The sequence below is a fragment of the Hemibagrus wyckioides genome, linkage group LG15 (genome assembly GCF_019097595.1).
Source record: "Hemibagrus wyckioides isolate EC202008001 linkage group LG15, SWU_Hwy_1.0, whole genome shotgun sequence".
Classification (NCBI taxonomy): domain Eukaryota; kingdom Metazoa; phylum Chordata; class Actinopteri; order Siluriformes; family Bagridae; genus Hemibagrus; species Hemibagrus wyckioides.
In genome coordinates this window covers 3,775,530-3,797,326 of record NC_080724.1, presented here as the reverse complement: position 1 = coordinate 3,797,326, position 21,797 = coordinate 3,775,530, and the positions used below count along the sequence as shown (strand labels likewise).

General features: G+C 43.4%; 1 protein-coding gene across 3 annotated transcripts in view; it reads left to right on the top strand.

Moving 5' to 3' along the window:
• The window catches only part of arhgap46b (Rho GTPase activating protein 46b), a 68,705-nt gene that overhangs the window by 27,330 nt on the left and 19,578 nt on the right, over positions 1–21,797 (top strand). For 2 of the 3 annotated variants that reach the window (XM_058409525.1, XM_058409526.1), the window contains exon 2: positions 5,890–6,309. In XM_058409525.1, the coding sequence (XP_058265508.1) occupies positions 5,890–6,309 (420 nt within the window). Of the gene's footprint in view, positions 1–5,889; positions 6,310–20,045; positions 20,596–21,797 lie in introns of those variants that run through there. The other variant, XM_058409527.1, reaches the window with a different exon arrangement.

Genomic DNA, 21,797 nt, shown 5'->3' with positions numbered 1-21,797 from the left:
AGGGTCACGGGAATCCTGTGTCTCACCACTCAAACTTTACCCGGGATTAACAGTTAATCCTGCCTATTTATAATCCGCCGATTCACGCTGTACACCCCTAAACTCTGGTTTAACATTCTTATTTGCATTTTTGACTTGTCTGTACCGTGTTTGAATAAACACAGAGCACAACCAGTTTACACAAAAAGCCTGACGCATGCTTTGACATCAGCGAGAAAAAGAGAGACAGGTCTGCCGTTCTGTCTCTAAGCAGGCTTTGTCACCTTTCACAGCTTTCTAATCTTGTTTGGGCTTTTTATATTTGTCGTGTATATACTCACTGATAGTCAGTTCCTTAAATACTCTTATTGTTTTACTTATTTCTGACCCGATCAGACTTTTCTGAGAAACTGGCTCCTCTTCATTCCATTTGACATTATATATATATATAAGCAGGAAAAATGGACAAATGTAAGGATTTGACGAAGGGCCAAATTGTGATGGCTAGACCACTGGATCAAAGCATCTCCAAAACTGCAGATCTTGTGGGGTGTTCCCAGTCTGCAGTGGTCAGTATCTATCAAAAGTTGTCCAAGGAAGGAACAGTGGTGAACCGGCGACAGGGTCATGGACAGCCAAGGCTCATTGATGCATGTAGGGAGTGAAGGCTGGCCCGTGTGATCTGATCCAACAGACGAGCTACTGTTGATCAAATTGCTGAAGAGGTTAATGCTGGTTCTGATAGAAAGGTGTCAGAATGCACAGTGCAGGACGGGTCACGGCTGTTTTGGCAGCAAAAAGGAGACCAACACATTTTTTTTTTTCCCATTAAACGGTGCAACTACTGTTTATACAACACACAGGGTTTCTGTGACTGTACAAAGCATGATATGAGAGTTTCTGTTTGGGTGTGTGGTGATATTTTACACTGTACATGTTTGTCATTGCAGGCAGCACGGTGGCTTAGTGGTCAGCACTGTTGCCTCACAGCAAGAAGGTCCTGGGTTCGAATCCCAGGTTCGAACAGGCAGGGGCCTTTCTGTGTGGAGTTCGCATGTTCTCCCCATGCCCCCGTGGATTTACACATGCAGGCACAAAAATAGTCCAAAAAACATGTACATTAGGTTGATTGGTGATTCTAAATTGCCCATAGGAGTGAGTGTGTGTGTGTGGTTGTCTGTCTATATCCCTGTGATGGACTGGTGACCCGTCCTGGGTGTACCCCTGCCTTTCGCCTAATATGTGCTGGGATAGGCTCCAGATGATGGATGGATGTTTGTCATTGCGTTGCAGTGTTTACTGTTGTAGTGTCTACGAAAAGTGTGCATTGCAGTGTTTAGTGTTGTAGTGTCTATGAAAAGTGCAAAACACAATAACTAATCAGAAAACACAACAATAATTCAGAGTTTGAGTTTCAGAATTCCATAGTTTGCGAATGGAATTCTTCCCTCTGATTGGAGGAGACATCTGTCACTCAGGATATACAGAAAGTCCTTCAGTAGCTGCAGCAGTAGAAAGTGGATTGGTGTGTGTATGAACAAAGCTCTGCTCTTATATCCTTTAATCTGGAATAGTTCGGTCTTCCAAACATACCTGGTGTGTTTTTAGAATCTTTAATCTTTACTCCATGATACGCTATCAGTATTTCCAACATCACGCCATATGAACCTCCTTCCTCACAGTAGCGCTGAAAGGATTCCATTTTCTTTGATTTCTTTGTTTCACCTTTTCATCAGCTTGACAAAAAAAGCACCAAGATGATTTTCCGGAGCAGAGCTTAAGACTTATTCGTCATCTTCAGTGCTCTCATCATGTTACCGAGAGTGCACACGCGAAGCTGTTTTATTCGTACCTGTAATATATAAAGTGTACCAGCATGCAGTAGGCTCACTCTTTCTTCAGGATAAAAGGCTAGGAGAATGTTGTGCAGTGCATTGCCCGCTGATGAGCTCATCGTGATGAGCTCTTTGTGTGTGAGGCCTGGGGAGAGTTATGAGGTCGGTGGGGGACTGGAGCAGTCGATAACACTGCTGTCTGAAATGCAACCCACTGCTATTGTGTCTAAGCAAAAGCGTGTGTGTGTGTGTGTGTGTGTGTATGAGAGAGAGAGAGAGACAGAGAGAGAGAGAGCGTGGGAAGTTTTCTTTTGCTTCTAACAGCTTGCTGAGGATAAGACAGTGGGCACACACACACACAGAGAGAGTGCTAAATGTCAAGAAGACAGAACAACATTGATTCGCCTATGCAATATGCTTTAAAAAGAAAAAAATCTCATTTAATGTCATTTTGTGCAAACTGCTCTTTCAGTGATGAGCCACAAGGGGCGCCATTTCCAGGACAGAGTGTGTGTGTGTGGGTGTGTGTGTGTGTGTGTGTGTGTGTGGGTGTGTGTGTGAGGGGAAGCAGAAACAGCTCAGTGCATGGAACAGGGTAGCCTAAAGTTGTATAAGGATTCATAATGTAGTTAAAAGTCTGTACTATAGCCGGGTTCTTTCCAGAACTTTATAAGAGGCAGGATATAGAATATAATAATGAGTTTAGGAATATAGTGAAAAACATTTAAGAGAAAACATAAAGTGAAATAATTTGTTGTAATGATACAAAACTAAAAACACTGCTTTTCTGTCCAGTGAGGTCAGTACGCCTGTGCACCTGGTCCAGTATTAGTGTAGTGTAGTGTAGTGTGTGTGTATGTGTGTGTGTGTGTGTGTGTGTGTGTGAGGGAAGAATCACCAGCTGGAGGTCAGAAATGAGCTCAAACCAAGCGGACCAGCAGATTATCTCTCACCATATGGCTCTAACTCTCCTTACAGGGGGAGGGACGCGCCGAGTGCTGAAATAACTTACTCTTAACGTCCGGTCCTCAGCAGGGCGAAAGAACCCGTTGCTGCTTTCCTGCATTGAGCTGGCCTGCATTTCTGCACTGATTCCATTAGTAGGTTTGGATATGAGCTGTACCTGCAGGTACACGCGATAACAGAATTGACTTTGCATGCTGGATAACGCAGCATATCATTTCCTGTTTGATAAAAAAACGTTTGAAGCGAAACACCTCATAAACGTTATCCCTGCCTCATTCAGCCAGCTAACAGCCATGCACAGGTTTCCCACCTGATTATCTGTTGGCCAAATCCGAGCGGAATTGATACTCCCAATTCGTTTGGTTATGGGTCGCGCATAATTAAATGAAGCACAAAAAGAAAAGGAGGAATGAAATATGCTGAGGAGGAGTTACAACTCAAAATGTATTTCTAAAACGATATAAATGGTTCATTCAAATATCCAGAACTTATTGTGTTTGCATGTGTGTAGCATTACAGGTCTGTTTGTTTCGTGTTCAAAGCAGATTATAAATCGAGTTGAATTATTTTCTGAAGCAAGTAAAATATATATATATATATATATATATATATATATATATATATATATATATATATATATATATATATATATATATATATAAAATAACATACATTATTACAATTTTAGGTTTGGGGAAAAAAATTAAATAGATATTGACCGCATATTGACATTTATTTCTAATTTTATTAGCATTTCAGAGTGGAAAGTGATAAAAGTGATAGATAGATAGATAGATAGATAGATAGATAGATAGATAGATAGATAGATAGATAGATAGACAAACAGATAGGTAGACAGATAGATAGATAGATAGATAGATAGATAGATAGATAGATAGATAGATAGACAGACAGACAGACAGACAGACAGACAGACAGGCAGGCAGGCAGATAGATAGATAGATAGATAGATAGATAGATAGATAGATAGATAGATAGATAGACTGTATAAAGTTTGATCACTCTCTCTGTTGTTGACTCTCAGTCCTGAAATGTTCAGCCATAGTTCAAAACAAAACCCAGCACCTGTTCAGGTCTTTCTTTCTGCAATAATGAGAACCCACACACACACACACACACACACACACAGAATAAAACAGCTGCTGTGGTCACTCTCATGGATTCTGCACTCCATCTTCCTGCTTGTGTCCACACTCCGTCATCAAATATCAGCTTCACCCGTGTTTATGCGGTCAGTAGAGAAGCGGAACCTGGTTCTGAGGTACGTCTCAGGAGAGGACAGGACAGGACAGTAACAAAAGAAGTGTGTGTACAAAACTAACAAATGCCAGATTGAGCCATTGAATAATTGTTCTATGGTCTACAGCAGGTGTGTAATTATTAGACTCACAGACTTTTTGTCTCGAGCAAGACGTATGTTGGTATCTTGCTTTTTTTATTGAGTTTCTTTATTGAGTTGCTATCGAGCCAGTGCCTCATGAGACAGCACAGACATCATGGCAGCTGCCTCCTCTTTCGGAGCCAGCTAGTGTCAGGGAATGCTGAGGCCACTCAGCACAGCTGCCCTGCTGTTCTCACAGAGTCTGGACACTTGGGCTGTCTTCTGAACATGAGCAAGTGGTCCTGGTTTCAGCAGCAATTATAATGGAAGGAATAATAAATAATAAACTAGACGGTACATTCTGGAGGGAAACAGACGACTATCTATCTATCTATCTATCTATCTATCTATCTATCTATCTATCTATCTATCTATCTATCTATCTATCTATCTATCTATCTATCTATCTATCTGTCTGTCTGTCTGTCTGTCTGTCTGTCTGTCTGTCTGTCTGTCTGTCTATCTATCTATCTGTCTGTCTGTCTTTCTGTCTGTCTGCCTAACTATGCATCTGTGTTTTTCTATCTATCTGCTGATGTCAGCTTGATACTCCATAGTTCGTAGATGTGTGTGTGTGTGTGTTGTATCTGTGACAGAGAGAGAGAGAGAGAGAGAGCATGCTGTTGACCATCTGTATGAGAGGTACACAGGTGTGTTAATGTTAAGCTCCAGGTCTTGTGTTGTGCCTCTCAGTGAGATAATATTACAGGCACAGAACTCTGGGGCTTGATGCCATGCCAGCATGTCAATGTGCTGACGGGGCTCTTCCCCGGGCACCACGCCCAGCACCCCCCCCCAAACACACACACACACACACACACAAACACACACACACAGTGAGAGGGGGAGCAGATCCACAGCACCATATGCACTGCACTGTGGGAAAGTGTTATCTGCTCTTTTTATAACGTCATTACTGAAGACATTCAGGTTACCGTTTGTCAGCGTTATCTGGAGTGTGTGTGTGTGTGAGAAAACTGACACAAACACACCTTTTTAAATGGTTCTTGTTTCAGTAGGGTATTGTATATTGTATATTTCACTATGTTGTAACACATATCCATCAACATTAAAACCAGTGACAGGTCTTGGTGGTTCGATACAGATTACAGTGGCACCCGTAAAGATGTGGGATATGTTAAGCAGCATGTGAACTGTCAGTTCAAGTGCAGGTAAATTGGGATATCTGACAAGCGCCGAATTGTGATTGGGTGATCTATCAAAGGACAACTAATGAGCCAGCGCTCAGATTCGACCCCACAGAATGGTTACTGTAGCCCATGCTGGCTATGATGGAAAGGTGTTAGAACACACAAATTGCCGTATTGGGGCCCATGATGACCCCGTACACCAAGCGGCTACAATGGGCATGTGAACACCTGAACTGGAGTATATTTGTGTACGCTGTGTTTTGTTTTTGTACTCTTAATGTAGAACTGAGGGCACGAAGCCTTTATTATCACCACATATACACTACAACTTCTTTTTTTCGCATATCCCAGCTGAGGAAGTTGGGGTCAGAGCGCAGGGCAGCTATGGTGGAGCTTTGTGGTGCTGGGGCTTGAACCCTGATCCTCATCTCAGAGCCTTAACCACTTGAGCCATCACTGCTAATGTTAATGCACAGTCAATGAAAATGGATTAGATCTAATTAGTCATTGTGTCATTGCGATATTCTTCCTGACCACGTTTCTCATGTGCACGCAGGAGTGACTGGGTGGAGATTTTGGAGCCGCGCTCACGCGAGCGCATGTACGTCAACCTGGTGACGGGCGAGTGCGGCTGGGAGGCACCGGCCGGCGTGAACGTCCGACAGTCGGACGGTAACCAGTGGTGGGAGCTGTTTGACAACCACAACAACCGTTTCTATTACTACAACTCCACCAGCCAACAGACAGTGTGGCACCGGCCACAGGCCTGCGACATCGTGCCACTGGCACAGCTCCAAGCCATCAAGAAGAGCTCCGAGGCCGAGCTCAGGGGCCATGGGAACAGCGGGAGGAACACCCTGGTGGCCGCAGTGGTTTCACCCAACTCGACCGCCTCTCAGGAGCTAGACAGCAGCAGGGAGACGCCATCGTTAAAAAGCAGAGGGGGCAGTTTGGAGAAGAGGAGCGAGGGCAGCAGGTGAGTGTGTCAGGAAGAGAGTGTATGTGTGTGTGTGTCTGTTGACACAACCTATCATCATCCTAAGCCGAGGTAAATTGAGGGCAATGGAGTAATGAAAAGTTAAAGCTGATATGTGTAGTTTAGCAAAACCTTTGCACTACTGTGTATATCAGATCTATACACAAATATTTATACAGGCATCCATATGACAAATAAATCTCATAACCCATCGTGAAATCTTATCTTAAGCAGCTAAATAAGCCCCTTATTTAGTTTCCTAGTTCCTCCTGACATTATAAAAGTGCTCGTGAAAAGACTTTATAGACAGCTGACTTCCATCACTGTTAAATACATCCAATCTGGGTCTCACAGCGTGAGTGCAGTGAGTACGCTGGCAGCGTTTTTCTCACTGCATGGTGAGCTCGGGTCTGTCTGCCCCGATTACCCCACAGTTACCCTTCAGCTAGCTCCTATCTGATCCTTGTAGCTCATGTACTGCTGTAGACGACCCGTCTGTGCACAGCAAAACCTAGCACACGTGATTATTATATAGAAAAAGACTAAGACATAGCTATTGACCGTAGTTCTATGTATGAACCGTCTCCCAGTCAATGGTAAATGACTTCAAGCCCGTGTAACGTGACGCCGCCAGCTTTAGCTATATAATATAATGATTTTTTAAAATAAATTACACAGCATGGGTTAATTAAATGTCGGTTAATTAAATATTTTCTCATTCAGCGTGTCTACCTGGTAGCTCCGCCTCTATTCCCCTAAGCAGGTGAGTGCCAACATTCTACACTCACATTTGTCCAGCTGAATAAGTGGATTATCCGGCTATTTGAAGCACACTTCTTCTTGTTGGAAGTTTTAGTGTGATCGCACTTACACCATTCATACTACGACTTGATGCAGAAATGGGTGAAAGGGTAGCGTGAAACAGAAGCCCCCTATACAGTAGCTTAATGTGGCGTCTACAGCAGCGAACGACAGGATTCCCTGCCATCTTCGACTGCGAGTCTGGATCATCTTCTTTGTGCTGCCACGCACCACTGATCTTGACTAGCCAAGCGGGATTGGATAGCGACGTGAAAGCCATAGCGTTTTGATAGCACTCTCTCACACGTCACGACACAATAGAAGGGATTTTGCAGTTATTTAGCTTGAAAGCACAAACGAAATAAATGTAGGAATTCCTTCACAAGCAGGAAGGAGTTAATAGCCAAAGGAGCTGTAGTGTGTTTAGGCTGGTAGAGCTCTTGGCCTCGAAGCAGTAGTGTGTGGAGTGTGTGTGTGTGTATGGTGTAAATAGCCTTAATGGATTCAGCTCATTCATGTAAAAATGACACAGTATAACACAGAGAAGGAAAAAAGTCTTCGCTTTGACCACCTTGTGATATACAAATGACGTGGAAAAGACGCAAAGCTCAGGTTCATGCAGCGTGGACTTTAATTATCTCCAGGCTTTGTATGAGTTTGTTTAATGCTTCAAAAAGATGTGAAGAGTGATTTTAGGAGGCTGGAAGGTTTGTGATGGACTTTGTAATCAAAGAGGAGAGGAAGAGAGAGAGAAGTAGTAAAAATAAGAATAGGCACTGAGCCTACACACACACACACACACACAGTCTTTACAGTTTCAGTCAGTAGCTCTGCCTATTTATGGCCAATAGGAGTGAACAAGACTCAGGATGTGTTTGGGCAGTCTGTGTGTGTGTGTGTGTGTGTGTATGATGTAAAATGAAAGACAGGCTGTCAGAAAGAGAGGGAAACTGATCTGAGCTAAGGGGAAAGCTCAGGAAGTGACAGAACAGAAGGAGGTTTATGATCTGGACGTCTTCAGTGTCAGCACCTCTGCATAAACTCTACCAGAAGGTCAGTACTTAGCTTAGTACTCAGTTTCAGTGTTTTTTTGTTCCTTTGAAAGTTCTCGACCGGTTAATTTATTTTCTCCAACAGCAGTAGTGACCGTTATGTTATTTCTGACTCTGATCACAGGTGTATAGGATTGCCCTTGTTCTAATATGTTTCTATGTCATTTTCTATAGTAACAGCACACCCAGTGGTATTTGTATGCCAGACGTTCTACAGAATCAAAGCCTAATAATGAATGGATTAAAAAAAACAAAATGAGGCATATCTGTAGAATGAGTCGTAACGCAGAAAATTTTAAGCCAAGACATCCAGACACTGCACTTTCCAGTTTCTCGGTAACATGACAAGTGAGAGAAACAAGACTGAGTGAGTCAACAGCTGAAAAGAGATAACAGGAACTAACTTGTCTTGCAGATGTTCTACGCATTAACTGCTACTATAAACAATAAACAAGCAATAAAGCTGTCGTAACTCATAATTCCCGAACTCAGACCAGGAAAAAACAAAGCTTCCTCTGCTTCCTTCTCGTGATGGACTTCAGATTTATTCGAGTTCAGCAAGCGAGGTCAAATCAACATAGTAGCACTACTTATCTTGTGTTTGTATTTGTATTCGCTATAGAAGGGTGTCAGAATACACAGTGTATCACAGTTTGTTGTGTATGGGGCTGCATAGCCGCAGACCAGTCAGAGTGCCCATGCTGACCCCTGTGCACTGCCGAAAGCACCAACAATGGGCACGTGAGCATCAGAACTGGACCACGGAGCACTGGAAGAAGGTGGTCTGGTCTGATGAATCACGTTATCTTTTACATCATGTGGATGGCCGGGTGTGTGTGCATCTCTCACCTGGGGAACACATGGCACCAGGATGTACTATGGGATGAAGGCGAGCCGGCGGAGGCAGTGTCATGCTTTGGGCAATGTTCTGCTGGGAAACCTTGGGTCCTGTCATCCATGTGGATGTTACTTTGTCACGTACCACCTACCTAAGCATTGCTACAGACCATGTACACCCTTTCATGGAAACGGTATTCCCTGATTGCTGATGACCACATGTTTTGATGACCACATCAATAGTTTGAGGTGTTGACTCGGCCTCGGAATTCCCCAGATCTCAATCCAATCGTGCATCTGTGGGATGTGTTGGACAAGCAAGTCCGATCCATGGAGGCCCCACCTCGCAACTTACAGGACTTAAAGGATCTGCTGCTAACATCTTGGTGCCAGATCCCACAGCACACCTTCAGGGATCTAGTGGAGTCCATGCCTCGATGGGTCAGGGCTGTTTTAGCAGCAAAAGGGGGACCAACACAATGAGAAATTATGATATCACATCCAGCTGGGTCATGAGGCACCTCAAATTGCCCGTCAGTCATCTTGCTTGTGAATTCAGAAAGCTCCACCTCTTACAATCTCGCATGATTTTGTGGGCGTGGCTTTTGCACGCGACAGTGAAAAGCTGGACTGTATTAGTTTGAAGTTTGATTTTTCAAAACAGCTCGGATAATACGTTACTGAATAGAGCTTTAAGTGTGAATAGCAGCCTTAACGTCTATCAGCACTCATGCTTGGTGCCGAGTGACTGAGAAAACAGGTCTCCATACTACTACTACTGCTAGTAGTAACCAGAGCCATTTTAGGGCTTGAGCAGCTAAAGTACAGTACTGGACTGAGAGGACAGCAGACATGCTTCTGTCCTGGCTAAAGGAATCAGCCTTAAATGGTCACACACTCTCAGTTGTTAACAGAACACACACTGCACATAAACATAGTGTAACGCATTCTCTGCCGCTCGGACATTAGCGGCGGTTGAAGCTTGCACCATGCTCGTTTGCCAAGTATGTCATTTCTGTCGGATGTGGTGTGTACAAACACACAAAGAGTGTATTCCCCTCACAGTGTTCCTGAGGTTATAGAGTGTGTTCTCTCTCTCTCTCTCTCTCTTTCTCTCTGTATCTCTGACAGCCTATCTCTCTCTTTCTCTCTGTATTTCTCTGATAGTCTCTCTCTCTCTGTGTCTTTCTGACAATCTTTCTCTGACTGTCTCTCTCTCTGTGTCTTTCTGACACAATCTCTCTCTGTCTCTCTGACAGTCTTTCTCTTTCTGTGTCTCTCTGTCTATTTCTCTCTGGCACACTCTCTCTTTGTGCCTCTGACAATCTCTCTCTCTCTGTGTCTTTCCGACTGTCTCTCTCTTTGACAGTCTCTCTCTCTCTCTGTCTCTCTGACACACTCTCTCTCTGTCTCTCTGACACACTCTCTCTCTGCCTTTTTGACAGTCTCCCTCTCTGATAGTCTTTCTCTCTTTCTGTGTCTCTCTGACTGTCTATTCCTCTCTGACACTCTCTCTCTGTGTCTCTCTGACTATCTCTCTCTGACAGTGTCTCTCTGCTGTTTTGTAAGGAGTCACACTGTCCAATTTCATGATGAAGATGCAGAGCTTTCTGACTGGACACCATCTTATTTTTAAGCGTGTGTGTGTGTGGGTGTGTGAGTGAGAGTGTGTGGGTGGTGCAGTAAGAGAATGTCCAGAGCATGCTGGCTACAGAATGAGGCTGGGTGTGACACTTTTAGGCACGGCTTTTGTGCCACAGAGAATTTAAAGATTTCCATCTATGAATATGCTTTAACTAGTACCTGCTGAGAGCGTGAGGGATCTCCAGTGTCTGTGTGTGTGTGTGTGATTGACTTCTTATATCCACAGTGAAAAGTTTTCTAGTAATAAATAAATCAAGTTTCGTAAACGACCTTCATGAATTTTTGTAACTGAATCTCTAACTCTGTATAAATCGTTTCTGGGAAGGTTTTTTTCCTCAAAGCGATGAATTTGCCGCATTCCTTTTTAATTCTCATAATCTTCCGGTTAATCACACATGGATACAACAAAACCATCTGGAGAAATTACCCAGAATTACTTTTTAAATGCTTTGGTAAAATTAATATCTTTATTGTTTAATTTATTAAAACAGTTTATATAACGGTTTGAGTTCATATTATATAGCGGCGTACTAAAATACGTTTGTTTATAAAATATGTTTATTGTCTGCCCACAGACATCCATCAAGTGAGTCTGGAATAAACCGGATTTTCATTATTTCTTCAGTCCATAGCAGAATTGTTGTTTATTTCGCCACATACTGTGAATGTGGAGAAGAAGAGAATTCCCTTAATGCAGCTTTTCTTAATACCAAGTCCACTAGTCCATCACAGTGACATATCAATATAACCAAATACGCAGCTGAGGGTCTGATGTTGCTTAGTGACAAGAAACTCAATAACCTTTCCCTTGGTGTTGGAGCAGGTCCAGACCACCAGCCTATTGATGACTAATGACTGAGAGAGAGAGAGCTGCAGCTCAGGGGTTAGGGCTTTCACTCCACAATCAGAGACTAGCCTCTCGCCGGGCCTCATGCGTGGTGATAAAAGTCTGTTTACATAACTGCAGTGTGTTTACACAAATAAATACAACCATTATACTAAAAAAAAAACTTGTAGTTTGAGGTGCTTGAAGCAAATAGGGAGTGGGTTGTTGCAGATGGGTTAAAGGCTTGTAGTATATGGAGAGGAGCTTATAGCAGATGGGGAGTGGCTTGTTGCATATTGTGAGTGGCTTGTTGCAGATGGGGAGTGGCTTACAGTATATAGAGAGGGGCTTATAGCAGATGGGGAGTGGCTTGTTGCAGATGGGCAGTGGCTTGTTGCAGATGGGGAGTGGCTTGTTGCAAATGGGGAGTGGCTTGTTGCAAATGGGAAGTGGCTTATTGCAAATTGGGAGTAGCTTGTTGCAAATTGAGAGTGACTTCAAAGTCAGAGTCAAGTCAAAGAAGCTTTATTGTCATTTCAACCATGTATAGCTGATGCACTACACAGTGAAAGTGAAACAACGTTCCTCCTAGACCAGAGGTGCTACACACAGGACTTGTTGCATATGGGGAGTGGCTTGTTCAAATTGGGAGTGGCTTGTTTCAGATGGGTAAGAGGCTTGCAGTATATGGAGGGATGCTTAGCAGTTTGGGAGTGGCTTGTTCCAGAATGGGAGGGGCTTGTTGCACGTGGGGAAGAGACACACAATGGGAGGAGCTTATACCCAATGGGGAGGAGAACTATAACTCTAACAATAACTATAATAAACTCAGAACTATAATTGCTAAGAAAATAAAAGGTGTCATTGTATAGAATCTTGCACTGGATTTTTTTGCCCTTTTTAAACAGCAGCATAAGCAAGTACATACTTTTTGAGAATTTTCTACTTGTCCTACACTTTAAAGCATCTATGTCAGCTCCTAGCGTATGATTTGAGACACAGCTACAGAAGACATGGAAAGCTTAGTATCTAATTTTCAAAGTACAGACCCTTTCATTTCAGAGTGTGTGTGTGTGTGTGTGTCTGCAGATCCTTTAATTTCAGACAGTGTGTGTATGTGTGTGAGCACTTGTTTGTAGATGTGGAGACTTTACTCCCTGTAGTGTTTTGTGTGTGTGTGTGTGTCCATTAATTGGCCTTCTGTCTTGTGACCGTCTGGTCCTCCTTTGCTCCTTTTCTTTAACATACTGGTTACAATACTGGCTCAGAGCGGACTTTATGTGCTCATGCACGTGTGCGTGTGTGTGTTCGTGTGTCACTCACTTGTTTGCCAAAAGGCACAATAGGCAATAGTCAGTACGGCACCAGACACGTTCATTCTCTCATGAATCTGTGCCATTGTTTCATTGCTCTTTTATTCTCTGCAGCTTTTCTGACTCAGTGTTGTGCTGTTCTCAACACATACAGATTTATCCTCGACTTTGCTGCACTGTTTAAAGTCAAGCGACGTCTACATTTGCATGACTTTATGCACAAGTCATTAGCTAATCACTTATGTACTACTTTCCTCACTTTTCTGCTTTTGGACTGCAGTGTGTTTACACAAAGAAATACAACCATTATATTAAAAAATAATAGCTTGTAGGAGATCACCTTGATGCAAATAGGGTGTGGCTTGTTGCAGATGAGGAGTGGCTTGTTGCAGATTGGGAGTGGCTTCTTGCAGATAGGTAGTGGCTTGCTGGAGATTGGAAGTGGCTTGTTGCAGATGGGTTACAGGCTTGAAGCAGATGGGGAGTGGCTTGTTGTAGATTGGAAGTAGCTTGTTGTAGATGGCATCGCACCGTGATGACGTCATGTCAGTCTTGGTTGTCACGTCTGCATATCGTGTAGAATGCCGCAGCAAGGCAATGAGGGATTATATATTCTCTATTATCTGCACTGGTTACTGATTCAGTGTAGAATAAAGTATAATGTTCTGTTGTATGTCTCTAAAGCTCTACATGGGCTAGCACCAGATTATATTTCCGATCTTACTAATCGCCCCGGTGCCCAGAGATCTCTTAGATCTAACAACCAGCTGTTTCTTGATATTCCTCGGTCACGCTAGGGTAAAGGAGATCCTCTGTTGCTACCCTCCAGCTTTGTCTTCCCTGTTTGGATCCCCAGCCTTTAGATCATAGTAGGAAAGCTAAATCACTTTGGGCTCCTGAGAGCGGATTTAATTGAACTTGACTATAAAAGATTTCAGTACAAAAGGACGATTTTCAATAAAATGAGAATATACAGAGTTTTCTCACAGTTAACACAATGCAGGTAACTGTAATTCGTTCTGGAGCACACTGGCGCCATTGTTACGGCCATGCTGCGTTATTGCTGCTGGTATTATGGAATAATGGGATGGCATGCAGCATTATTGTAAAGCAGTCGCCTGTCGAGAGTACATACAGTCTGTGTAGTAGGTTACGCATATATATATCGACTAATTTCGATGATCTGCAGCAGGCTGTGTGGGTTTTTTTTGGTAAAAGTATCCGCACTAGAAGGCTCTTGATACCGATATAGGCAGCTGTGTTTATGCCAGTGTGAATTCCTACCATATTTTCCTGCGTTGCCCAGGCTTTGTTGGCACAGCCCCAGCTACTGTCCCCCATAACCTCTCTCTCCGACAGAGAGAAGTGGGCTTAGGAGATTTGTGGATAAGAAAAAACCTGAGTGAGAATGCCAAATGGAAATATTAGACCTTTGTACATTTAGTGCAATGTTCAGCATGTAGATGAAGAGAAGACGTGTGTGTTCCAGTCTGAGCATTTCCATCTCTTTTCACTCATGGAACTCTAGTGGATGTAAATATGCAGTGATTTTGGTTTATATTTGAAGAGGAACATACCTAGAAATGTACCTAGAGCAGCGAGGGCGTAGTGGGGAGGGTTTCCACCTCACATCCTGATCCTGAGTCTGTGCAGAGTTATGCAAGCATTCACCACTTGGCTTTCCTCTGGTTGGTTCCCTTGATTGTCAATAAGTATGTACACAACACCCAGCAATCTAAAACTGAAGGTCCACCTTCATCCCAGCGAGCCTCGGCATCACAATTTTTTGACTCACTGATTTTGAAAACTGACTCACACAGCTTTTAATAATACAGTCTACCTGTGAACACGCTACACCTTTATCTGTATTTCTTCCTGACTCATTTCGTGACTTTGTCGATCAGTGTGCCGTTCTGAAAGGTTCAGCCTTTGGCACACAGACATGACGTCACGATGGACGTCACAGCTGGACAAGGTCTGCTCAGTGGATCCGTGCGTCTAGTTCATGACTTCAGGTGTGACGGAGACTGAACTAGTTGTAAGAATGGCATGATGTACAGCAGGTACAAAATCAAGACAATAAGACAATGTGTAACCTCACATAAAAGTATATTTAGCTGTTGCACTGGCAGCTGAAACAGAGCAGGGTGAAAGCGGTCACCCGGACCAGGAAGCACACCATGGTCCCAAACCCGAGACTCTGGTGTGAGTTCATTTGCACTGGAATTGTGACGCAACTCTGCACTTGTTCAGGAAGTACAGTAACCTGCGCATGTGTTTTAGCCAATGATGACATCACTGAGTAGCAGGGGAACGCCGTGGGACACCGTCAAGCTGATGCCTTACTTCGGATAATAAAATCATATATGACGAATCACATTTTGTTCTCCATGCTTGGCTGTTATGATGTAAGATAAATGCAGATTGCGAGTGGCTTGTTGCAGATTGCGAGTGGCTTGTTGCAGGTGGGGAGTGGCTTACAGTATATGGAGAGGGGCTTGTAGATTAGGAGTGGCTTGTTGCAGATGAGATGTGGCTTGTTGCAGATTGGGAGTGACTTGTTGCAGATTGGGAGTGGCTTGTTGCAGATTGGGAGTGGCTTGTTGCAGATGGGGAGTGGCTTGTTGCGGATTGAGAATGGCTTGTTGCAGGTGGGGAGTGGCCTGTTTCAGATTGCAAGTGGCTTGTTGCAGATGGGGACTGGCTTGCAGTATATGGACAAGGGCTTGTTGCAGATGGGGAGTGGCTTGTTGCAGCAAACATGTTCAGCACACAAAAAAACCTCCTCATCTTGACCAGTGTCCATTTTGATGTTTTCTGTCACAAGTCACATCCGAATCTTTTATTGCTAAGGCAGTTGGAATGACCTTATCTCAACTGAGATATGAGTATTATTTGCCTAAATTTCCCATGTTATTTTTCTCTTTCTCTCAAATATCTTTTAATCATCATTAAAGCAACAGTGACTGTATTTTTGAATACACACCCACTCAGGATCATGACATGCCCAGCGTGTGGGAGGGTGTAATTTCATCCTAAAATGAAGGAATGTGAAAATGTTGTTTTTAGCTTTAGGTTTTTTTTAACTTTTAGGCATGTAGCTGTGACTGTGTAACATAACACCACACTAATAATACTGTTAATCAGCCTGATTTAAAAGTCTCTTTATCAGCACATTAAGGCTAGCAGGGTCTTGGTTTCAGGCAGATGTGCATGTATAGATTGGATGTGACAGCCTGAAGAGGGGATAAGTGGTCCAGGCTGAATAAGGCCCTGGGAAACCAGCCATATGCAATGCTGCATATTTAAGGCTCATGTTCCAGACATCAAGTCAATAAGGTCAGCTTAAGGGGTAAAGGGCAAAAGGTTTGACCCTGTGAATCGAATAGAAAAATCACACACACACACACACACACACTCATGAAGTTTTCCACATCTTCTAATGTTACAACCTGGACCTCAAATCGACTTCATTGGGACCTGATAAATAATTTGTCTAAGATTTAAAGATATTAAACGTTTTTCATTAATGCAAAGGTTCTTTTCTTGGTTGTGTAAGCACCACCACCACACTCCCAATCAACTGGATCAGTCCTGTAGAATTAACTTTGGCTATAATTACAGCTTCAGGTCTGCTGGGATATGTCATTCGGCCCAGGTGAAAGGGCCGGTATGGTGGAAAAGATAAAATTTTGTGTTTTTATGCCCTTAGATAAAGTAACTATGAATTTCATGCTCACAATCTGTGTTTCCAACATTTTCCTGAGTCATTTCGGAGCCTTTGCTTGACCGTTCCCATGATAAATCCCTTTATGATGCTTCCTTCCACTCTCTCTCTCTCTCTCTCTCTGTCCCTCTGTCCCTCTGTGTGTTTTTGATGGCTAAATAGGGTGCGTTTAACGATCACACACGCTTGCAGCGCGCTTATGGCTGTTTTGGGTGTGTTAAGAATGGTGTGTGTGGTCAGTGAGGATGGAACCGGAGCGAGCGGTCACTCCCCACAGCTGAGAAAGAAAAAATAACACCTCCTCCCTCGTGATATCGAGCTTTGTGTGGCAAACTGCTTTTATCTACAGGGCCTAAGAGGATGACGGAAGACAATGAGACAGGAAGAGCGAAAGATAAGAACAAAGGAGAATGTGACTCAGGACTGGCCTTTTGCACACACACACTCGGACACGCGGACACAGAATGTCACACGTACTCTTACTTATGACCGTTTGTCATCTGCCGTTGGACTGAATGGTAAGAGACCTTAGTCACCGACCTCATGCTGAAGAAACAGCGCCAGTCAGCTAGCACTAGATTGCCTCCTGTCGCCTCACGTTTTCTATGAACACATTCCGAAGAGCACAGCTGATGTCCGGAGTGTGTGTGTGTGTGTGAAAACAAATAAATATCCACACCAGAAGATGGCAGTATCCATAATCAAAATATCTAGAAAACCAAGTCATACTGTACTACTATACTATATTAAAATCCTACATAGTGGCATGCTACTTTTCACACGAGGTTCCTAAAGCTTTACAGAAGTCACATATTCTCAGATCTTGCTTTGAGGTCACAGTACAGTTGCATTTGTAACACACTTCCTACTGACTTTGTTTCCTTTGAAATGCTCCACCGAGTGACTCAGCGTGAAGCGTGAGGTGAAGTCAGTGTCTCTGAGTGAAAGCAGCTCTCATTCAGGTTTAATCTCAGAACTTCCTTGCTCGAGACTCATTATATAGCCCTCCCATACATTCTCTGAGCTATGACTAAAGCGGAGAATTCATAGCCTGTGCATTCCTTTCCTTTCTCTCTTTCTTCCCTCCTGAATCGCACTGATTCTCGCAGCTGCTGGATGCCTCACCCTGCGGTATGGAATACGGCTCTTTCCATCTAGGGATTCAAAGGCATGAGCACTTTCGATCGTGGCGCTTACTTGCTGATGTCATTCTTGCCTTGTGTTTAGAAGTAAAATACTGTACTTCTGTAGGTTTCCCCTGGGTACTCGAGTTTCCTCCTCGAGTCCAAAGACTTGTGCTGATTGGTATCTCGAAACCTGTCTGGAGTGAGTGAGTGTGCAATTGTGTCCTGGCATCCATTTACATTACATTTATGGCGTTTGGCAGACGCCCTGATCCAGACATTCATCCCATTTCTACAATAGAAGGTTAAGGGCCTTGCTCAGAGGCCCAGCAGTGGCAGCTTGGCAGTTTTGGGATTCAAACTCACAACCTTCCAAGCTACGACTTCCCCCCATCCATGGTGCCCCTATCTTGTGCCCTGATTCCTTTGGGATAGGATCCAGGATATCTGTTACCCCGAGTAGGATAAATGGTACAGAAACTGGAGGGATGGATGGATGGATTGATGGATTTTTGAATGGACAATTCATCCCATTAGAGACTCCCAACTTTTTTCCTAGAACTTTCTCTGTTGTGATCTGTTTCTTTCTCTTGAGCATACACCGAGCCTCTTATTCTCTTAACCTATTAAATGTTTTGCCTTTCTTCGTAGTAAAGCCATAGCTATAGCTAACTTCCCCTTCTTCATTTTTTTTGACAGCTGCAATTTTCCTCTCTTTTTAATGTCATAGCGCTCACAGACCAGCTGTGCGGCTCTTTTGGTAGGGGTTGCGCAGGTTACCTACACTGGCACTTTATACCACATCCACATCTTTTTGTTTGAAGAGAGACAAGAGGATTTGAAAACATGCGGTCGATCATCCTCACGCGTCTCAGAGGAAGCAGGTATTAACCTTTTACTCGGGTGCTAGCTGCTGTATATTAGAGGAGAGCTGGCATCACATAAAATCCCTTTACATGCAATATTTTTGCTGTAAGGCTTCCAAAATTTTTCCAGCATTGTTTTGTAAAATATTTATGCCCTGTTTTGAATGTAGGCTATATGTTTGACAACAGTTCTTTTATAGTTACTTCTTTTTTTTAAACGTCCTTTCCTCTCATCACTGTAATGGGCTGTTTCGGCAGCACAAGAAAGACCTGCACAATATTAGGCAGGTGATATTAAAATGTTAAAAAAAGGAATTTATTATTATCCTTCAAACACAAAGCTCTGACTATGTGAATATGGCCGATTACCTCCACCAATAATCTCCATTACTCTCGACTTTTTTCTACTTGCTCATTCAAAAGCATGTGAAATATTTCTAAATGTAAAAGGGGTTTGGTTTCAGTGAGTGTTATTAATATTAACTTAATTGAATCACTTCTTATTAAACTGTAAATATTTCCCAGGTGCTGATTTCTAGTGTCTGTGAGACTATAAATGCAGTAATGCTCTTCTCGCTCCTAAATTTTGACCAGGCAGAGCTGTGCGTGTGCGCATGCGCCTGTTAGCAGTAGTATTGTTTTCTCAGCAATAACTCCCCATCAGTCACAAACCATCTGATGACTGAGCCTCTCCAGTGTGACTGCTCTGCTGCTATTTCCTGTTTACGCCAGGGAAAAGCACCCTTTGAACTTTCCAGCAGGCAATCCCACAGGGCAGCACGATCAGTCCATATTTTCCTCAGAAACCCATTCACTGATCCCCAACCACGCAAACAACATGCTCAGCACACCAAGCAAAGCATATGGTCACGGTCGGTTGTATCTGAGGCAGCCTTTCTCTTTTTTTTTTTGTGCATGCTTCCTCTGTCGTGTGTGTGTGAGAGTGTAGTGAGCGAGTTGTGTGGGGTGGGTGTGTGTTTGGAGGCTGGGGGGAGTGTTTTCCGGTTAAGGTGTGATTCTTATCACCTGGGAATCCACAGTAGCTTTGTGTAAATTAGGCAGCGTCTCTCGCAGACGCATTCATCTCGTCTGCAGTGGGACAGTGTGGGAAAATGGATTGAGGACATTTATGCAGCTTGTTCGCTGAGGACTGAGTGTGTGTGTGTGTGTGTGTGAGAGGGAGAAACATCAGCATCCATTCCTAATTTCTCACATATTAAAAGAGCTCGTTTATCACATACTTTTCGCAAAAGAGAGAGAGAGAGATCATGTTTTGGAGTTTTCCCATCTTCCAGCTTTTGTTTACAGATTGTATGGTCTGTATTTACTCGACACTATGAAAAGATTGTTGACATTTGGAGCTGTGAGAGTGGAGGCACAAAGAGTGGGACTGACCACGAGAAAACGAGAGAGAGAGAGAGAGAGAGAGAGGGAGAAAGCCTCCACAAGCTATTAAGACAAAATGGGCATTGTGTTCAAGAACCGGAGAGACACTTAAAGAAAGAAAGAACGTTTGAGAAGGAGGCAGGAAAAAAGCGAGGCCAAGCGATGGAGAATGCTGTAAGAGACTGTGTTTCTTGAAGTGTAAAATAAAAGAGGATGAAAGATAACTGTTCGAGGTGAAGAGGAAGAAAGTTCCAGAGTGGCGGATCGGACGAAAGCCTTTAGAGCAGTGAAGATGTTTCTCATGAATGCAACAGAGATGGGGGGGGCAACCAAGGTCAAGGGTGTGTGTGTGTGTGTGTGGCAATTTTAGTATTCGCATTTGCCCTACTGTAAAAAAAAAAAGAACAGAGGAGGACCTAAACTGGAGCCTGGCCTCTCCTCCCTCCCCTCCTCTTGCCTTCTCCTCCTTCCTTCTTCTCTCGGTGTGTAATTGAAGAGTGGCTCAGCGAGAGTGTGAATTAACACTGCACTCTTTAAACACTAGGAGCTCGCTCACGTCGCTAGGAATAGCCAGACGAGGACCACTTCTGACATTCTGGGCCTTTTTTTACCTCGCTTGTTATTCTTTCCACTGTTCCCCTCACACACAGTGGGGTTCAACAAGGCTTTTACACCAACACAGAGCACCCCTGTAGCTCTCGCCTCTGCGGGTAAGTGTGTGTGTGTGTGTGTGCATCTATATACTTCCAAAGAACCGTCTCAGGAACGTGTGTGTACATGTGATAATACTTTTCAGAAACGTAACAAGTGGTAGTCAGCTTCTCTGTGCATTTCAGTGGACTCAAGTAACTTATTTTTGTAGTTGTGTTTAAGTTGTTTTCTCACCTGTTGCATTGTTGTTGTTAGTGGTGGTGGTGTTGGTGTCAAGGCTGTTTCATGTCAATTTAATACGATTGGCTCCAAAGATTTTATTAATATTATCTGTTCATAAGGTTTTAAACGATTAAATCACTGTTTCAGGTTGTGTGTGTGTCTGTGGGTGTGTGTGGGTGTGTGTATAATGGTGTTGTAGAATTGAGGGAAGGAAACCGTTAAAACTGGAATCAGTGAGATTGCCATGCATTCACACACGCACACGCACACGCACGTGCACACAAACACACACACGCCCATGCGGTTACTCCACATCACACACACACACACACATCCATGTCAAAAGTGCATAAGATCATACAGGCACACACACACACACACAGACATTCACACACACACACACATTACTTTGTATGGTTTTTTTAGTTGTAGCTGCAGAGTGTGTGTGTGGGGGGGGGATCTAAATGTGAAAGTGTGCTTTCTACATGTGTATGTGTGCAATGTTTTCATGTTTTATATGGGTGTGTGAGGGTGTGTGTGTTGTGGTATGGTGATAAAGCGGTATTATGTTGGAGGAACAATACTGTAAGAAAGCCTGTTTTTCTCCTTAAACCTCGCCTTTCTCTGGACCATAGCCTTTCCTGTTGTACTCTTGCTTGTGTGTGTGTGTGTGTGTTAGAGAGATACAGAGGTGAGCTATGACTGAGTCACACACTCTAACCCCTGTCCAGGAAGACTGTCACAGCAGCACACTTTCTGTTTATACACACACACACACATATTAAAAAAAGCATGCATTAGATATGAAATATCTGACAAACGAACCTGGTACAAGCTTCTTGATCGTCAGAGCTGGAAAGATCACATTCCATTACGATTACTTGTCCTGTTAACAAGCTGGTTCACTTTTTATGTACTGTACTTTTACCTGCCGTTTTATGAAAACGTCCAGCATCCCAGCTTCAGCAATATGCAGGTATTTGAGAATGCAGCTGTCCTAACTGGACAAAACACGTGCTGTTTGTAGGAATGACTTCCT